This window comes from Pristis pectinata, chromosome 30, assembly GCF_009764475.1.
Source record: "Pristis pectinata isolate sPriPec2 chromosome 30, sPriPec2.1.pri, whole genome shotgun sequence".
In the NCBI taxonomy this organism is placed as follows: Eukaryota; Metazoa; Chordata; class Chondrichthyes; order Rhinopristiformes; family Pristidae; genus Pristis; species Pristis pectinata.
In genome coordinates this window covers 8,317,236-8,338,374 of record NC_067434.1, presented here as the reverse complement: position 1 = coordinate 8,338,374, position 21,139 = coordinate 8,317,236, and the positions used below count along the sequence as shown (strand labels likewise).

At 42.4% G+C, this 21,139-nt stretch overlaps 1 protein-coding gene across 1 annotated transcript in view; it reads left to right on the top strand.

Moving 5' to 3' along the window:
* The window catches only part of LOC127584565 (uncharacterized), a 72,905-nt gene that overhangs the window by 31,658 nt on the left and 20,108 nt on the right, over nt 1-21,139 (top strand). Inside the window, exons 7-15 of the mRNA XM_052041338.1 lie at nt 580-711; nt 2,360-2,495; nt 2,918-2,991; nt 4,076-4,195; nt 9,383-9,548; nt 15,197-15,378; nt 15,758-15,956; nt 16,180-16,384; nt 19,276-19,449. Of these exons, the coding sequence (XP_051897298.1) occupies nt 580-711; nt 2,360-2,495; nt 2,918-2,991; nt 4,076-4,195; nt 9,383-9,548; nt 15,197-15,378; nt 15,758-15,956; nt 16,180-16,384; nt 19,276-19,449 (1,388 nt within the window). The remainder of the gene's footprint in view (nt 1-579; nt 712-2,359; nt 2,496-2,917; nt 2,992-4,075; nt 4,196-9,382; nt 9,549-15,196; nt 15,379-15,757; nt 15,957-16,179; nt 16,385-19,275; nt 19,450-21,139) is intronic.

Genomic DNA, 21,139 nt, shown 5'->3' with positions numbered 1-21,139 from the left:
TATCCAAGGAGCCTCAAATAAATCCCATATTAATAATATTGCACATTCTCCCTATGACCACGTGAGTTTCCTCCAGATGCTCTGGTTTTCTCCCACATCTCAAAGATGAGCAGGTTGGTAGGTTAGTTGTCCACTGTAAATTGCCCCTGGAGTAGGTGGATGGTAGAATCTGGAGGAATGTAGGGTGCCTGATGGACAGCATGGCCTTGGTGAGCTGAAGGGCCACTCTGACTCTATAACGTATAGCAGATCTTTGTAGGAAATGTTGGGTGAACCTGAATCTGTTGTGCTTTATGAGTGATTGTTTGCATCTAACCTGTTCTCTGATTGATCTAGGAGCACTTCATAGAAGATAATATAAGATATTTCCTAATGGAGCTTTTACTCTGTAGCTAACCCACACAGTAGCAGTGATCATATGATGCTAGCAACGGGTATTAAATAGAAAATTTCCCCGATAGACACACCTTCCTTACTTGTATTACCCTAAAACAGTACCCATGAAAGCAAATGTAAAAATAATTTATTAATAGCATTGATTAAAGCTATAAGCTGATTTGCTTTATATGTCACTTACAGTTACCCAAATCACCTGAGATTCTAGAGGTGTTTGACAAAATCCGGAACATTGTCTTCATAAAGGGGATTAGAACGCCAGAATTCTTCAAGGATTACGACAGACTGCATAGTGGTCTTATCACAGAAAGTCAGGTGAGTGCAAAACTTTGCGCAAAAAGATCAAGTTATTAAAAATGTAAGAACATACAAAACAGCAGCAGGAGTAGTCCACATCCCAGTGCTGCCTTCAGTAAGATTGCCACTGATCTACATAAACTTCACTTTCCCCAACCTGAGCTCATAGTGAAAACTTGAACAATCCAGAAGCAATTATGCATCATGTGAGCTTGTCCATGCAGTGGGCTGCAGTATCAGTAAAACTCGTGTGACAACCATTAGCTTTGAACAGGTATGTGCAGCATTCATACCATAGCTGGAGAATGTGATCTTTCTCTAACCTTGGTCTCCTCTGACTGGCTGTTGTTTCTCTCATTTTTTGCTCTTTCTTTTTATGAGTTTCATCTCTCTATTTGTTTATATCTATAAAGTCTTATTTTCTGTATTGTTACCTTTCCAAGCAGGAGATGTAGCTGAAGCCACAGACTGTCATTAAAACATTTAAACATAAACTGCAATAAAATATAAATTTTGAGATGATGAAGCTGGATATTTCTGAAGGGGAATTGAACTTGCAGAACTTATTTCCTTCCAGAGGCTGGGAGCATGGTCTTTGACAAATTTTGATTGTGTGTCTCAGTGCTTCTTAAACGTACTGATTGTATCTGATTCCAACATATCCTCTGGCGGTGAGTCCCAGATATCAACCACTCTCTGTGTAATAAACTTTCCCCTCAAATCCCATTTAAAACTCATTCCTCACACCTTAAACATATGCCCTCTTGTTTTTGATACCCATACCATGAGGAAAAGTTTCTGACTATTTACCCTATCAATGCCTCTCATAATTGTATATGCTTCTATCAGATCACCCCATCTACATCCCAGCCTCCTTCATTGCAGGCAAAACAAACCAACTCGTTGCAATGTCTCCCCGTAACTAAGGTCCTCCAGTCCAGGCAACAGCCTGCTGAATGTCTTCTGCATTCTCTTCAGTGCAACCACAACCTTCCTATAGTGTGGCAAGCAAGACTGCACACAATACTCATGTGCGGTTGAGACAGAGTTTTGTAAAGTTACAGCATAACATTCCAACTTATATATTCTCTGCCTCGACCTATGAAGACAAACATGCCATATGCCTTCTTCACCATCGTATCAACCTGCGTTGCCATTTTCAGGGAACTATGGACTTGAACTCAAAGATCTCTCTGGGCATGTGCCCTACCATTTACTGCATATGTCCTACCCCTATTTGACTCCCCAAAGTGCATCACCTCTCACTTGTCAGGATTAAAATGCATCTGCCAATGCTCTGCTCAACTTTCCATCTGATCTATATCCTGCTGTAGCCTTAGAGAACCTTCCTCACTATCCACAACACCACCAACTTTCATGTCATCCACAAACTTACTAATCATACCTCCTACATTCACATCCAAGTTGTTAATCTAAACCACAAAGAACAAGGGTCCCAGCATTGATCCCTGCGGCACACCATTGATCACTGACTTCCAATCAGAAAAGCATCCTTCCACCACCGCCCTCTTCCGCCTATCACCAGGCCAATTTTGGATCCAATTAGCCAGCTCACCTTGGATCCAATGTGCCTTAACCTTCTGGAATGACCTGCCATGTGACATCTTGCTCATTAATTGTATGATTTATTACTCATTGTTCACAGTTTATACGAGGCCTGAATTTGGCTTGTGGGAAAGAAGGTAACTTTACAGAGCAGGACATCCAGACACTTCTCAAATGTTTCAGTGCACCAGATGGCAAAGTTCGCTATCGTGACTTCTGTGATGTGATGGAACACGGTGAGGGAACTCGTCCGGTACCATTGAGTTACAATCTAAATCTCCTTAGTTCTTCTGTTGTGTGTCTGGTCTTCTCCTGCATTGTCCCTCAATGCCACTAATCCCTAACCCCCATCCTCCACCACCCTACCTTGCCTTCCCAACTCTCCAGAGGGCTCGTTTCAGTTGAAGATATCGTGAAGATACCGTTTATTTTGAACATAATGGTGGTGAAATGAGACCTTCAAAATTTTGTCAGATAAATGTGACAGAATAACTTTTGACTCTGTGTGTGTGTGTGTGTGTGTGTGTGTGTGTGTGTGTGTGTGTGTGTGTGTGTGTGTGTGTGTGTGTGTGTATGTGTATGTGTGTGTGTGTGTGTTTGTGAGTGTGTATAACTTCAGGTAATGTCAAAGTTCGATCACAAACATTTCTTTCTGCAGCATTTAATATCCCTCATTTGGAAAAGTACCCCAGAGCGGAGGTGTGCAGGCCACCAAATGGGACCCTATTCCAGGTGAGCTTTCAGATGTTAAGATCACATTCTCAAGCATCTCTTGGATAGGAAGCTCTGTATTGGAAGCTGCTACCATGGACCAGAGAGGAGGGAAAGAGGGAGAAAGCAATCAGGTCCTAGAATTTGTCCATAGACCCATTGCTAGGAATTAGCCTGAATCAAGGAAAAGTCTTTCCTTCACGCACTCTGCAATGGCAGAATGCTCAAAGGAAGTCATCGATGGGGAAATGTTGGCAATCTTACTGTTAAGATTGTCAAGTGAGGATAGTGATCTTAGTGGTGTTAGGGTTTGCTTCTGTGGAGGATGGGATGGATGAGGGGTCCAAGGACCATCAGATAATTAAATTACTTAAAGGTGACCTCTCCTAGTCAGGGAGATGCTCCTTAAGCAGCATTTCCATTGTTCAGATTTTATGCATCTGATGGATAAAAGATCTAAAACAAAAATTGTAGACTTTGAAAACTAAGCAGCTAGTCCCTACTTTTTAAAGCATTGAAACTATATCATATTGTGCAAAAGCCATGTACAATCCAGTTTCCATGCACTGAAGAGAACCCTGGAGCAATGTGGGTCATGGAAACGACCAGTGATGAAGGTGTCGATGTGTTCCAGGCAACCATTGGTATTGGGTGGATGGATAGAAGGTCATTGAATTGTGAAGGTGTTAAGGCTGTGGGCTGAGGAGTAGTTCTGTGGAGGAGAGTTGGGAAGGAGGTGGGAGTGAGCAAGAAAGACACTAAAAAAACAAAACTAGAATGTGTCCAATAAAACAATTTTAAACATGTCTACTCAAACTCCCCTAACTGTCTCTACCACCTGTCATAATTTTCTCACAAAACCACTTTGTCTTACTAGTCTCTGTCCTTTCCTTTAAAATTCCTCAAAAATCCATGCCTTCTCTTGTTCAAAGCATAACATTCTCATTTTATTCAATATTTGCTAGAATGTCCCAGAGGGATTTCAGAAAACTGTATGTGATGCACAGAATTAACACTCCAGCTGAATTCTAACCAAGGACTAAAAAAGATTTAGCATCAAGAAAATACTTCTCAGAAGGTCACTATTATTTATTCTTTACTGCAGCTTGGGATAAAGCTAACAGGTGCAGAAGAGAAACGGCTGGAAACTGTGCTCGGAGAACTTTCTCAGCAAGTAGAGAAGAGACAATTATTGGTGAACCCATTTTTCAGAGACTATGATGAGGTAAGCACATGGTTCTTGCCTTCAAAAGGCTTCCGGAAATGTCACAAGAATGAATTTCTAATTACATAACTAATTTATCAATCCCCACTTTCAATCAAGGACCCTAACTCAAGCTAACTCTCTTGTCTCCAAATAATACAACAAAGGTTTATCTGACTTTTTATCATTGGTGTAATGAATCCCAATACCCCATTATTATTTGCTGTCACTTTGGCTTCTTCTAACTAATTTTAAATGATATATATCCATATTGCTTTTCATTTCTCTATCTCTATTGATTTACATTTACTATGTATTTCCTCCAGATTCACTTGAAATCCATGCTATCAACTACAAACTATTTCCTTTTCATTCGTTCTTAACCACAGAGTCAAAGGGTCTGCCATGGTGGTCTGCCTGGTTCTAGGTCTGCTGAAGTGAATCTAAAACAGCCCCCAATTCACCCATGCATACTTGTGGCACAAGTTGAATCAAAAGCCACATCAATGGGGGTGTAAGACCGTGATATAGCTAAGACCCAGCAGATGTATGATTGTAGCCAGATTATGATATCAGTGTTAATTGGATCCAGTTTCTGCTGTTTTGGTGCCCCGTGTTTCAGCTGATCTCCTCTCATAAACTTGCTCTGCTAAGCATATGCTTAACTTCCACAGCAGAATTATCTCCCTACTGATGCTATTTCAGGATTCGCCAACTGTTTCCACATTACATGCTGGTTTTTGTAAAAATGTTTAATGTTTTCTAGTGCCTCCAGTGTCTGCAGAGAGTGGTGTGTGAGTACTAAGCACAAGGCTTCTGCACAAGCTGCACATTCCCAGACATTAGGTGAATTAATAGATATTCCCTTTGCAATTCAGATTTCAGAAGAGTGCAGGGGGAGAAGGGAAGAGAAAGAGTGGAGAAAAGGTCTCAGCAGAAGCCCTTATCTTGCCAGGATCCTAAGGAATCAGTTCTCCCAAAAAGAACAGCATATGAGATACCTGATCTGCAGTAAGGACATGCTCATGGAAATCTTCCAGCTGAAATCTTCCACAGTGTAAGAGCAGAGCCAGGACCATGTGGTTGTGACGGTTATGGTGATTGTATCAATTAACTTTTATATATCAGGATCCTTTCAGGCTGGAGCTGAATGCATGTGCAACATTGCACAGTTTGGCGTCCACTCTTGCACGAGGGATAGATAAAACTTTGGTTAGGCCACACTTGGAGTATTGTGTGCAGTTCTGGTTGCCTCATTACAGGAAGGATGTGGAGGCTTTGTAAAGGGTGAAAAAGAGGTTTACCAGTATGAGCTATTAGGAGACGCTGGACAAACTTGGGTTGTTTTCTCTGGAGCGTCAGAGGCCTAGGGGAGACCTGATAGAAGTTTATAAAATTATGAGAGGCATAAATAGGATAGACAGTCAGAATCTTTCTCCCAGGATAGAAATGTCAAGTATTGGAGGACATGCATTTCATATGGGGGAGGGGGGTGTGAATTTTAAATGAGATGTGTAGGGCAGGTTTTTTACACGGAGAGTGGGAGGTCACAGCTTTAGAATAAAGGGACATCCCTTTAGAACTCAGAATAAGAGGAATTACATCAGCCAGCAGGTGGTGAATCTGTGGAATTTGTTGCCACAGGGGGCTGTGGAGGCCAAGTTATTGGGTGTATTTAAGGCAGAGATTGATAGGTTCTTGATTGGTAAGGGGGTTAAGGGTTATGTGGAGAAGGTCAGAGAATAGAGGTTGAGGTAAAAAAAAATCAGCTATGATTGAATAGTGCAGCAGACCTGATGGGCCGAATATCCTAATTCTGCTCCTATATCTTATGGTCTAGGTGCCTGGAACGAGCTGCCAGGGGCAGTGGTGGAAGCAGATACGATTGTGGCATTTAAGAGGCTGTTGGATCAACACGTGAATATGTAGCGAATGGAGGGATATGGATCACGTACAGAGAGAAGGGATTTAGTTTAATTTGGCATTGTGTTTGGCACAGACATTGTGGGCCGAAGGGCCTGTTCCTGCGCTGTACTGTGTTCTATGAGGGAGGTCTACCAAGCTTGCTATTTAAAGGGAGCTAAATATATTTCAGGTGGCAAAATGGTGCAGCTTGTAGAGCAGCTGTCTCACAGCACCAGAGATCCTAGTTCAATCCTGACCTTGGAAGCTGTCTGTGTGGAGTTTGCACACTCCCTGGAACTGCATGGGTTTTGTCCAGGCGCTCTGGTTTCCTCCCACATCCCAACCATGTACAGGCTTGTAGGTTAATTGGCCGCTGTAAATTGCCCCTGGTGTGTGTGGGTGAGTGGTGGATTCTGGGAAGTTGATAAGTAAGTGGGGGGAATGAGATAAAAATTAGGATTAAATGTAGGATTAGTATATATGGGTGGTTGATTGTCGGCACGGACTCGGTGGGCCGAAGGTCCTGTTTCTGTGCCGTATCTCTCTATGAGAGCAGCAAATGGAGCAATCATGTCGTTTCACAGGTGCCAGATTTGTAGTGCTCTCCTGTATGCTGTACAACCTTACCATCATCAGGATTCTGCCTTTGTTACCAGCTACATGGCAAGTAGCTGAGAATCAGGAAGAAGATGAGGAGTTGGAGGAAGAAGAGAGGTGGTTAGTCTATCCATAAACAACTCATCCAATAGTGGAAACAATAGACATAACCCTAATTTCCCATTCAGCACAATTCCATTTTACCTTCCCTCAGTGGCTGACCTTGGCAATGATCCTTGGATATGATGCAAAAAGCCAGCACAATATGAACATCTGAAGCTAAATTTTCAAATCAAACATATAACTTTGCATTAAACATCAACTAACCACTTTATGGCATTCCTTCCTGTGCCTTTCCCTGCACTGGTGCTCGATGCAGGGCAGCCTAGTGGCTGCAGCTTGGCTGGTGGAAGGCTGCTGACTTTCAGTGGAAGGGAATCGGGTGGTCGTAGAGAACAACCTTGAGCAGCTCTGGTCTCAGAAGGTTAAGCTTCAAACTTTGCCTTTGGCTTAAGTGATGCAGTCTAAACTGTCTGGTTAACGGGCAATATTAAGGGCACCAGTTGATTGGTATTGGTGGGAGGATAAATACTGTTATCCTGAGAGAGAACAGCAGTTTTGTGCTCCACAGTCACAGACACTCCCCTACGTCAGCATCTCAGCAATCCTAGTAACCTGTAGGAGGACAAATGGCTGGACGCCTGTAATGTCCTGCAGACACTGGTTTCCAAAACCATGGCAGCTGCAGTCTGAGTTTGCATGGCAGATGTGTGTGTTCCCACCAGCACCACTTGTTGGGTGCTTCTGCTTGTGGTGATTGGAAACTGAGACATTGGCCACCAGACATTGCATGTTACTTGGGTTAATTTGTATGTTAGTGGAGTTGCCCACTATTTCACTGCTGAAGAAGAGGCTCCAAGCTCTCTTCCAACCCCCATGCAAGGTTTGTGCTGAAGTCCCCAGCAATGCAGACAGGTTTTCTGGCAGGTCTACATCTTTATTCATTCAAATGATGTGGACATCACTGGCAAGATGCTTAGGGCAATTATGAGTCAACTATTTGGCCGTGTGTCTGGAGTCAGACTGCCCAGACTGAGTAAAGATGGCAAATCTCCTTCCCTTTAGGAAATGGGTGATGCAGATTGGATTTTAGTGCAATTCAGTAGTTTCATGGTCGCTATTACTGATCTGAGATTTATTTAATTATTCAAGTTACCATCTAGCACAGGATTAGAAACATCTCCAGAACAATTGTTCAAACATCTTGATGGTAGTCCAGTAACTCAACCATTAAGCTATGTCTGCCAAAGCTCCAAGCTTCACATTGCTTGTACCTATCAGCCTTCTTCTCTGAGCTGCTCTACTGAAGGCCTCACCTATGCAGCTGAATTCATGTGTGATTTCACTCTCTGGCAGCTACCAGAGGATGAATCACACCCTACCCTTGAAACATACTCTGCCTTTGGACCCCTAGTCTCCAGGGTCTCACATTATTAAACTCTAAATTACTAAATTACATTCTCTAAATTACATTCCATGTCTGAGCTGGTGGCTGAGGATTTCTTCATCTTCATTGTCTTCTTGCTCTTGCTGCCTGGTTAGATAAAAGAAAAGAATGAGGGGGGAGCAAAGTCTCTAAATGAGAAGGGACTGTAGAATGAGGGGGGAGTGAGGTGTAAGAATAGGCATTAAGTTTGATGAAACGGCTGTTGTCCACCATTTCAGCCCCACTGTAGCTTTTGCCACAACTACAGCCACTACACTGACAGTGTGCACTGTCTCCTCTTTGAGTATAGGTCATGTAGTCATGTTTCTTCCTCACCACTTAGCTCCTGCTTTCTTTAACCATGGTCTGCCTTGTCATATAAGAGATAAGGAACTAAGTCAGTGAGTGTGGCAAACTGACAGGGATTTTATCCAAACATAGTTTGCCACACCCACTGATATGAACTGCTAAGTGTATGAGGAAGAGGGGTACCTGTGAACGTTAGGCAGTTCTGAATAATGCAGAGTACTGGTAAGTGCTTCATCAGAAGGTGATGCACTTAGTAGTGCCGAGGCTAGTGGTGCAATGTGATCTCACATGTAACATCTTTGAACTTTGGCCAACAGTGCATTCATGTCCATTGGAGTTGACTCTTGGCATAAAACCCTACAACCTCCTCTGCTTTCACAGAGTTTATCAGGGAGGGGGTGGGGGTGGGGGGTTCTGGTTCCCTGTGTACAAAACATATGTTTCGTCCTTTCTACACTTCAAGAAAATGTTGAGAAATCTCACAGTTCACCCTTTTCTATGCTGCGCCATTCTTGTGTATCTTTAGGATCAGAGTGCCTGATGCAGTCACAATCCTTCCCTTTAAGAGGTCAGTGCAGGGAAGTGTTAATTGGTGCTGACCATTCACGGTGAGGCTTGCAGCTGCTTAACACCATGTCTGCACACAGTAATCATGCAAATCAGTAGGCAGTACAAAATCAATGCACTGCCTGTTTTGGTGCTATTTAATTGCACATTGCAATCTCTGCACCACTTTTCAGAAGCTACGATTTAACTCCATGATAACTTTCCCTTTTACTGATGCTCAGCCAACCTGCTGAACACTGGGCACAACATAGGTCAACACCCAATCAGCCAGCTTGCATCTACTCCATCCGTGTTCTGAAATATGTGGCCCTGCCAATTAATTGTGAGCATATTCAATTCAATAGAAAGTGGCATATAGAAGACTCCTGTCCAAGTCACAATTTGAGAGAACGCTGGATTATTTGGGACTCAGTGTGCTGCCAATGGACTTACGGCTGCTGTGTAAGAAATTTGGGGACCCAACAACTGGAGATGTAAATTATGTTGCATTTAGCCAGGCCATTGACAAAGGTAGGTGATTAAAATGTGATTCCTTTGGTTTTATTGCTAAACAAGAATATAAATATAAAATTTGCTAACCAATATTATTTTCAGATAGATTTTCCTTTAAAGGATTTTAAGGTAGAGACTTTATTCATCCACCATTCTGTATTCTACAGATTATTGCTTAGCCAGAATAACAAAGAAATACTCTGCACTTTGGGTGCTGGGATTAGTTCTGGGAGCCACTCGCAAGTGATCATTTCAAACTAAAACATACAATTCCTCTTACAATCTCTGTGAAACGTAACAGAGGCTTCCTCTGCTAGAGATGTTTTGAGAATTCTACAAAGGCCTTCCAACCACACCATAAAACTGGAATTCATTGCCATTCTGATTGACAGTACAGGACCTTGAGACCTTCTTCCTTAAATGCCATTTATTTATTTATTTTTATTCAAGAGATAAAATTTAAAGAGATCGTAAATAAAGGATAGACATTAATAGTTCCATAAGAAATACAGAATAAACTGCTGATGGAGTAGTCAGTGTGCAGAGTGGAGTTCAGCACTTCTTAGTGTAGTTCAGGTATCAGCACAGATGTAACAGTAGGGAAGGTTAATATTAAGATTTATGGATGGGTTTAGCTGATGTTGAATGTTTTGAGCTTTGTGCAGAGCATAATCAAGCTTTAAATAAAATGGTTACTAAATTTCATAATTCCCTCTTTATCATATATGTGTTAGTTGTGGCTTTAGTTTTGTGGATTACTGTAGTAAGTACTCCAGTAATTTAGACTATGTTAATTGATACTCCTTTGTGGTTAGCTATTGCTGCTCTTTAAACCTTGGAGCTGACTGTTGGATTTCTCAGCACAACCACTGCTCTGTTTTCAAATTTAATTTGAAGTATGAATGGCCTCCAACAAATGGTCATGTTTGTACATTTAGTCTGATGCTGAGAATAGGAATATACCACGCAGGGTCTCAAGCCACTTCTTCCAGTTAATAATATCATGGCTGACCTGAACCTTGCCTCCATTTGCCACCAGTGTCCCACCTTCCTCAGTTACTAAAGTCTGTCACTCCCAGACTGAGTTCAGCATCCTCTGTCTCTTAGCGGAAATATTTCCGCTGAACTTTCTATTAAAAATTCTCCTAAAGCACAACTTCTAAATGGCCTGAGATTAATTTTAAGATTAGAGCCTCTAATTTTAGATTTCTCAGGAAATAATTTCTTTCTATTTGATGTGTCACATTAATTATTTCCCCTTCAATCTGCTCAACTGAAGCAAATAAAAACAAAATTGTGCAACCCGCCCTCTGTTAACCCTCTAAAATCTTAGTATGTCCTGATGAATCTGCACAATATTCCTTCCTGGGACAATATAATTCTGCCATTCACTACCAGAGAGTAAACGAAGGTCTTTCAATGTGTGTTATAACCAAGGCTCTGTACAACTAAGACTCTACTTCCTCACTTGTAATGCTAAACCCTTTCAGATATAGATTAAAGCCTGATTACATTTTTATAGCTGTGTACTAGATCTTAAAATCCATGCACCTGGACACCCAGGTGGCTTTCTCCTGCAAGTTTCTCAATAGTTTCTCAACATCAAGAAAATTTTCCAATTGCTTTTTCTTGGATCTGGGCAGAATGACCTCGCAAATCTCCATATTAAACTGAATCTGCCATTATTTTTCCCACTTATCTAGCCTTAGCTGTATAAGCAACCACCACTATTCTGATACAATATTCTGTGCCACCTAACAGCTGCAAATTTTATCACTCTCTCCAAGTCATTCATAAGTATGATGACAAGATGTTGCCCAGGTAGAGACCGCTGGAGATGTTGGGTGTGTGGACTACAATTACAGTCATAGTTTCTTTGGTACAATAGCCTGTTTCATTGCTTTAAATGCTATGTAAAACTGGTGTTTTATTTCTTAAACCTCCACTCCATCATGTGTTATTTTTGGCCTTAGTCTTGTGGAATGCTGGCATGCTATCCAGGAATTTGCAATGTTTATTGGCACTCATTTGCAGTCAGTCATTGCTGCCTGTTACTGTGGAACTGACCGCAGAATTCATGTTTTTCTTTCTTCATTATGATCCCTGTTCTATTTTCAGATTTAGTTTTATATAGGTGAAGGACCTCCACATCAAAAATCCATGCTGACTCACTTTGATTGGCTTGTCCTTTTCATGTTGGGTGGTTTTCCTCCTTATGCCTTCCTTTATAGTCACCTTCATATGTGCATCCTGCTGGTTTCTCTCAATTTCCTTAAGAGTACTGAAGCTATCAGTGTGCATCTGTACCCTGTGCAGATCTCCCAAAAAACCCAGCCAGCATAGTCCACAACTTACAACTTGCTGTTAGGTTTTGGTACATACTGTAGATCCTGCCTGATCTGGAGCAGCTGAGCTCGTGTACAGGATGGACCACATTCAATGTGGTGCAGGGAGCTTGCCACAGTTGGGGGATGGGGTGTGGTGGGGTTGGGGGGAATGGATAGAGTATAATTGTGCAAGTTGACCACAGAGACTGGGCAAGCCTGATTGTGCCTGTAATGAACTGTCAAACATTTATACTGAGAGCTGTACCTTTCACTTTCAAGGGTTGGAATGGACGGAGTATAATTGTGCAAGTTGACCACAGAGACTGGGCAAGACTGATTGTGCCTGCAATAAACTGTCGATGTTTTTAGTGCCGAATGATGCAACAATTTCTTTATCTCGATTGCTCACATTGTTGTAAAACACGGGGTTGCCTGTGGAGATATCTTTTATCGAGATAGAAGGAGTAACAAACAAGTCCAATCACAGACAAACCTTAACCTATTCAGATATTGACATTTTATTGATGTGGAGGTTCTGGGCTGAAGGAGGAGAAATTCACGTAAGCGTTTCCTAAAGATAAATATAAAACCAATGTGGTCAATTTAACCAAGGTTGGCTACAGAAAAGAACAAACTGATCTTATCCTTTCCAAACACTTTTAATGCATTCCTTGGCCTTTGGATGTTCAGTGACAACCTTTATGCTAAACTGTGCAGTTGACCATATAAACATGGAATGGTCGAATCACACAGTACTTTTTACACAATTTGGTAGCTGCCAAAGTGGGAATGGTTCAGTGTGACCCATAAATGGAAGAATGCTTCCATTAACTCTCTTCCCAAGACCACTCCAGCAGGTTTGGCAGGAGGGGGATACAGAGAACTTAGCAAACTAATGGGCACATTTTTAACTGCTTACTCTTGCATCAGGCAGCACACGTCTCCCCTGTACCTCTCCTGGGATTTAGACTCTCTACTGATAGAAATCCTGGAGATTCTGGTAAGATTCTGTGTCTGTGAGTAGATGTGTAAGGGTATCACTGGATGGATTAAAGATGTGTCTGTACATTTTGATCTGAGTTTGTTACTCCTTTTACCTCCATAAAAGGCACCTCCACTGGCAACCCGTGGTTTACAGTAATGTAAGCAATCAAGAAAAAGAAAATATTGCATCATTTGGCACTAAAAACATTGACAGTTTATTGCAGGCACAATCCAGCTTTTCCTGGCTCTTTGGTCACCTTGCACAATTATGCTCCATCTATTCTAAACCTTTGAAATGAAAGGTACAGGCATAAATGGTTTTAGATTCCCCTCACCTCCTGTCCATTTTCATATTAAGATACACTTGGATTCTTCAATGCTTCATAACTTCTGGACTGAATAAGGATATAGTCTTTTCCATGAGTACATCACACATTTTTGAGAGGTTTGTTTTATATTTAAAGTTAACTGAGGCTATGAGAGCAATCTCAACCCATTAATAAAGGTCCTTTTCCCTCATATACATTTACTGACAATAGTTTTGTCTTATTTTCGTTCTTCACTTTGAAGTTTATTTTTGTCAGGAATGGTAATTGGTGTTCAGTTTAAAAAGAATCATAATTATTTCCTCATATACACTGATGGCATCATAATTAATGCAGCTCTAGCTTGCATTTCAAATTCAAAATGAATCTAATTGAATAATTCTATCCAGCTGAGGGCCACAACTGCCCCATGACTCTTTCCCAGTTTTGCAGGAATCCATGGCAACTCCTCACCAGTCTCATCTTGTTACACAGGTTTTCTTTGTGTTGTCCATCCAGATCAATGAAAAATGATCTTGGTTTTTTCTTTCCTTCTGATCCCTCAATGAACTGTGATGTGACCTTAACGATGTTTTCCTTTCCACCACCACCAACCCCCCCCATCCCACCACCCAAGCCCACCAATCTAATGGTATCTTCTGAGTTCCAGCAACACTGAGGTAGATGCCATAATCCCATCCAACTATGGCATTTCACTTGCTTGCAAAATTATCACTCTGGATCAAGATTATTTTTTGCCTCTAACATGGTTAAATGGACATGTTCAGTGCAGAGTTGTTAGAGAAACAAAGGACTGCAGATGCTGGAACCTAGATGAAAAACACAATGATGCTGGAGGAACTCAGCAGGCCAGGCTAGGTGACCGTTTCGCAGAACACCTGCACTCTGTCCGTAATGACAATCTGCATCTCCCCGTTGCCAGTCACTTCAACTCCCCCTCCCACACTATCACTGATACGTCAGTCCTCGGCCTCCACTGCCAGGAGAACAGCACCTCATTTTCCGTCTTGGAACCTTGCAGCCTAACGGCATGAACATTGAAATCTCCCACTTTAAGTAATCCCCACCCCCTTCCCCCCCACCCCCCACCATGCTTTTCTTTCCTAGCCTATCTCTCCTTTTTTTACCCTTTTTTTCCTTTCTCTCCTTACCTTTGACCCATCCCCTGGTGGATCTGCTCTCACCTCCTCCCCCACACCTGCCTATCACTATCTCTTACCTGCATCTACCTATCACCACCTTGTGCCTGCCCCGCTTCCACTCTTTTGTCCACCTATCGCAGCTCTGCTTTTCCCTCCTAGATATTGGACTTCCCTTTTCCCTATCTTCAGTCCTGAAGAAGGGTCCTGACCCGAAATGTTGACCGCCTGCTTTTCTCCACGGATGTTGCCTGGCCTGCTGAGTTCCTCCAGCATCGCAGAGTTGTTAGACTGTGTCGCCTGTAACTTGACTGGCAGCAGTTTCCATTCTAATTGTTATTTTGAGAAGTCTAGTGGATGTGGTGCTATTTTTTACCAACACTTTGCATTGATTCAGGCAGAAAACAAAGCAGGGCCTTGTTCCATTTTCATTGAACCACCAGTGTCACGTTTCAGATAATTTCCACAGTGTTACCTTAAACTGAGAAACATTTTTATCATCATTTTGCTTCCTCTGGTTAAACTTAAACCGCTCTGGTTTAAAGCTCAGATATCCTTTGAACACTTAGACTAATTGTTCAAATCTTTAGGCTGATCAGGAACAATCAAATTCTATATCAATATATATATTGCATGTTGGCAGATAGTGCAAGAAGCTGTGCTCAGTCTTCTTGGCTTCTGTTCTCCTTTATTTGCCTCAGAATGAAAACTCAACCTTTCTCGTTATGCAGTTCAACAACATCCAAGAGTCACTAATTTTTCTAATGTTGAAGAAAACATAACACACTGATTCAGAGTGGTTGAGACTAATGGCTTGCTGTTTCTGCAAAGGAGACCAGGAAATGGGAAGCATTTGGCATAAAAGTTCACTGTGTGTGTTTCTCAATCAGAATTTACGGGTTTCAAAGTGGATTCCTTTGAGCTTGAGATGCCAGCAGATAAACCCATTGACATTTCACCAGAAGAACAACAGATTGGATTCAAGCCACAGCTAAAGACTGAGAGTGACACACTGGCGTTGGGCGCGTTGTTGGGCCGACTCCGCCACCATGTTTTGGTCAACAGAGTCAGGGTGAGTTAGCAGATTCCGCTTTCTCTCGTTGTTTACTTTCACAATTTCTCCACTCAGATTTTCCCTTCTTCTTTCCTTCAGGCACATGCATCAAGATAGGAGTGGGAGGCACCCCATTTGGTCTCTGATATTTAGCCAACAAATATGGGGGGGGGGGTGCTCCCAAAGGACACCCCCTCCCACCCTCTGGTACCCAGACTACAAGCATTGGAAGGTGCTCCTGTAGGCCACACTCATCCATTCACTGATTCATACAATGTGACTGCTGGAAGGTGTTCCCACAGGCAACCTCAATTGGGGTCTGGCACCTAACTGTGTACATTAGACTAAAGGCAGGGCTATAACCAGCTACTCTAACTACAATATATTTCCCTTTCAGACTGTTGACTTCATTGAGGACTTTGACCCCTTGCGCAGTGGAAGAATCCCTACATCAGTCTTTAGGAGGGCTCTCAGTATGATAGGATTTGACCCTGAACTAACTGATATTCAATTCAGAACTCTGGTGAAGTGTTATGAAGATCCTAATAAGCCTGGCCACATTGTGTGGAATAATTTCACCAATGACATTGACTCAGGTACTAAACCATTTGCATGAACCATAATTTGGGGAATAGAAATAAAAACATTAATTTGAAATAAGCCATTAACTTTCTCCATGTAACATTTTTTGAATTGATATCTTGTACTGTTCCACTCCTATACCTTAGACTGAGCACACCCCTATCATGGTCAAGACATCTCGTCAAACCCTTTGCTAAGCCTTAGCCTTATTTTAATGCATGTCAATTCTCTCCCCAGTTTTCACCATTCCTGAATTGGAAAAGAAACCCACTGTAAAGGTTCCACCATTAGAGACTTACCAACTGCCCAAGGTTGGCACTGTGGATGCAGACATCTTAAACCCTCCAGAGAGAACTCAGTTCGAGGCTTTGATGTGTCGTTTGAAGGAACGAATCAGCCACAGGCATCTCATAACACACCCAGTGTTTAAAGATTTTGACAAGTACATTGGTTTGGTTATCAATTTCCTTATATGATAAAACATTATGTGTACTCTTTAAATGAAAAGGCCACTTCCTGGTCTGACCATAATTAGCAACATGCCAGTGAGCTTTGTGGGGCAGTTTGCTAACAATGGAACCTCTCACATGGCTGGAGCCTCTCAGGACTGCACTTAGCTTTAATGGCCACTTTGAGTGGGCAATCTGAACACCCAAGAACACTGTTTGAAATTCAATCATTATCAATGCCCTCATTTAAGTGAATTAAATATGAGCAGACTGTAAATAAACTTGGTGAAAATAGCAAAGTGTGTTTTACTTTATCCAGAGATTATGGGAAGGATATAGTAGAGATAGAGAGGGTGCAGAAGAGATTCACCAGGATGTTGCCTGGAATGGACAGCTGTAGTTATAAGGAGAGATTGGATAGGCTGGGTTTATTCTCACTGGAATGTTGGAGGCTAAGAGATGACCATATAGAGGTTTATAAAATTACAAGGGGCACAGATAGGATAGACAGTCAGAATCTTTTTTTCCCAGAGCAGGGAAATCTATAAGTAGAGGGCACAGGTTTAAGGTGAGAAGGGAGAAAGTTAAAGGAGCTCTGAGGGGTAGGTTTTTCACACAGAGGGTGCTGAATATCTAGAACATGCTGTCAGAGGAGGTGGTGGAGGCAGATGCGACTACAATCGTTAAAAGGTGCTTGGATAGGAAAGGCATAGAGGGATACAGGCCTAATGTGGACAAGTGGGATTAGCATAGACAGGCATCATGGTCGGAATGGATGAGGTGGACAGTTATTCCAGGGGATTCTGATCTTTCCTACTTCTTTCACTCCACACAAACCAATATTAGACATTATGCAATTAGTTCTCAGGCATTATTTCTTGAAGAGTTTGGTATCTGAACCATCCCCACAAGATACACAGGCACACAGTCTTTGTCAGTTCCCTGTAAGTGTGCTGAATGAGGGCAGCCTGCAGTCAGTGGGTAGCAACTAGGTAGAAGTTTATGGGCTCAAGCTCTGTACCAGAGACTAGTGCACAAACCTTGGGGCAATCTCGGTGCTGAGGGAGTGCCACATAGTTGGAGGTGCTGCTTTTCCACTGAGTGGAGACTAAGAAAATGAATGGCACTTATTGGCATATTAATGCGGCAATGGGAGGTGGGCCAATAACGTATTGTTCAAGAGCCTGCCACTGCAAAACTCAAGCGGCCCGAGGTTATGGTTCTCTTTAAAGCAGACCTTGTGCTGTGATGAGCCTTCTCTCTGCTACTGACAGGCAGGGTGTGTGTGGTGGGAGTGGGACGGCAGAAATGTACAGGGTCAGGTGACCGGATTAGAGGTGTTCAGACTGGGAAGTTATTGCTCGGAGAGGGAGGTCAGGTGAGGATTGCAAGCTGGGGGCATGGGGTAGGTCATGAGGAAACCCCCTTCATGACCAAGTACATAATTTGAAAGGGATCTGACTGAAGCAGCTTCTGAGCACAGGATTGCACAGCCTGATACCAAACTAACACAGAACCAGGCCTCATAAGCGCACAATGGCCTTGTGTCTACATGAGTGGACTGTGTCTTTTGTGGGCCAAGCGTAAAACACTTCAAAAGTGCTGTCGGATATCGCTGTGCATGAACGTGTCATACACACGGCAGATATGGAAGGCAGTATGTCCCTGATTTAGCACTGCAATTGATTTTTCATTAGATTTAAGTTGCATAGTTCACAAAAATGTGGTATTACATGATCCACTAAATAAGGATATATACATTTACAACTAGAAACAGTGGAGGTCTAAAGTGACATAGCGTTCTTGCACGTGGATCATCAACAGCTAAAAAAAAAATTCAGACGACTGATGAAATCAGTGTCATTCAGGTAGAAACAGGTCCTTTGGCCCATCATGTCCATGCTGGTCACAACCCATCACGGGCACAACCCTCCCCACCATCAAGGACACCTTCAAGAGGCGGTGCCTCAAGAAGGTGGCATCCATCATTAAGGACCCTCACCATCTGGGACATGCCCTCTTCTCATTACTACCATCGGGGAGGAGGTACAGGAGCCCGAAGACCCACACTCAATGATTCAGGAACAGCTTCTTCCACTCCGCCATCAGATTTCTGAATGGTCAATGAATCCTTTTTTTTGCACTATTTATTTATTTTTGCAATTTACAGTAATTTTATGTCTTTGTACTGTACTACTGTCGCAAAACAACAAATTTCATGTCATCTAAGTCAGTGATAAAAAATCTGATTCTGATTCTGATCCTGACCATTTTGTCCATCTACACTAATCCCATTTGCCTGCATTAGGACCACATGCCTTGCCTATTTAAATGTCTGTAAAGTGCCTCTTAACCATAGTAATTGTATCTGATTCCACCACCTCCTCTGTCAGTGTGTTCCAGGTATCAACCACTCTCTGTATAAAAAAACTCACGCCTCAGATCCCCTTTAAAATTCCTTCCTCTCACCTTAAACCTATGCCCTCTGTTTTTGATAGCCATATTCTTGGGAAAAAGATTTTGACTATCTACCCTATCTATGCTCCTCATAAGCTCATGTACTTCTATTATGTCACACCTGGGCCTCCTTTGCTCCAGGGAAAACAGCCCAGCCTATCCAGTCTCTCCCCATAACTCAATTCCTCCATTCCAGGCAACATCCTGGTGAATCTTCTCTGCACTCACTCCAACGCAAAGACATTCTTCTTATAATGTGGCAAACAGAACTGCAAACAATGCTCTCAGTCTGTTCTTTATATTCGGAGAACTATAGCAAGGGACACGGTCTAAGGCACGACCTTATTGAATGGTAGAATAGACTTTAGCAGCTAAATAGCCCACTGCTGTACCTAAGTCGCTAATGTTGTCACTGTCATATTTCTAGGTATAACCATGGCCACTTGTCTCGATCTCAGTTTCATCGATGTCTTGCACAGCTCAATCTAGGAGTGACTGAGAAAGAAGTAGGTTTGCTGGAGGAAGTGTTCTTGGATGAATTGGGCATTGACTATGTCAGGTTCCTGGACCAGGTCGATCCACAGCCGAAGCCTGAGGAAAAGTGAGTATGAGTGTTCATTCCTGCATGATATAATCTTTGTCTAGAGAGCAGAAGAGGAGGTTTTAAGGCTTGCCTTCATTCTCTGCACCCACCTTGTCTCCTGCAACCCTGAAATGATTGATGACTATGGCAATTCTCATGGCAGTTCTTCGACATTTCAGCTAACAGGCTATGCTCATATATAAGCTTTGCCTGTGCATTTTGACAGGTAATTTGTATGTAGGGAAATCTTAATCTCTCTTAACTCTTTGCACAAGTGATGTGAGATGGAGCCCAGGCTAACTGCATTCCTATTATCGTAGAGATCAGGGAAAAAAAATAGAAGAAACTATTGCTGGAGATACTCTGGTTACAAGTGAATGGGTAATAAGCCTGAGCAGCCACTAGGTGAACTTCAAAGGATTGATGTTGAATGAGGATGCTCTGGTTGACTATGTCAAATACTTTAATGAGTTCAGAGTACAAGGAGAAAGCTCTCACATTGGTCACAGTCACAGTGAATCTCATGGGAAAGATGACTAGAAGCTCAGCTGAAGATCACTGATTACTCCATTACTCTCTGGCTGATTTCCCAAACTCCACCCATTGTAAACTTCACCTCATGCAAAACCCCATGGCCCATATCCTGCCCTGCAGTGGATCTCAATCGCTCCTGTCTTCACTAACCTACATTATTTTGTCATGACTTGAGCTGCTTGAATGTTGGTCCACGCAGACTTGGATTTCAGTTATGGTGTGTTAGACGCTGGACCATGGTGAGTTACACCTTGGACCATGGCATTTTGTACCCTACGCCATGAAGATTTGGATCCTGGGGCATTATGAGTTGGATGCTGAATCACAGCACAATAGACTTTGGAGAATGGGACCTTGGGCAGTCAGGGGCTTAATGCTGAGGTTTGATGAGATGGCTTCTGGGTTGTGAAGGGTTGGGTCCCAGATGTGCTGATTTCACAAGGACATAAAAACACAAGAAGATGGGAGCAGGAATAGGCTATCAGGCCATTCAAGCCTGCCCTACCATTTAATATGATCATGGCTGATCTATGGCCTCAACTCCTCTTCTGTGCCATTTCTCCATACCCCTCTAGTCCTTGATATATCAAATACTTATCCACCTCCACTTTATATACTTCTAATGATTCAGCTTCCACCACCCACCAGGGCAGAGAATTCTAGAGATTCACCATGATCTGTGAGAAGAAATTTCTACACACCTCAGCTTTAAATGACCGGCCCCTTATTTTGTAGTTACATCCCCTTGTTCGAGACTCTCCCACTAGTGAAACCATCCCACCGTCTACCCTGTCAAGCCTCCTTAGGATCTCATGTGTTTGAATAATGTCACCCATCATTCTTCTAAACTCCAAGAATACAGGCCCAAACTGTTTAGTCTGTCTTGGTAGGATAACCCTCTCATCCCAGGAATTGGCCTGGGGAAACTCCTTTATACAGTCTCCAATGTTACAATATCATTTTTTTAGATAAGGGGACCAAAACTATACACAATATTCCAGGTGAGGTCCCACTAACACCTTGTACAATTGCAACAGAACCTCCCTATTTTTAAACTCCAACCCCTTTGCAATGAAGGCCAAAGTCTTCTTAACTACTTGTTGGACCCTCCTGTTAGCTTTTTGTGATTCAGCCATCAGAACATGTAGATCCCTCTGTACTTCACTTACTTTCA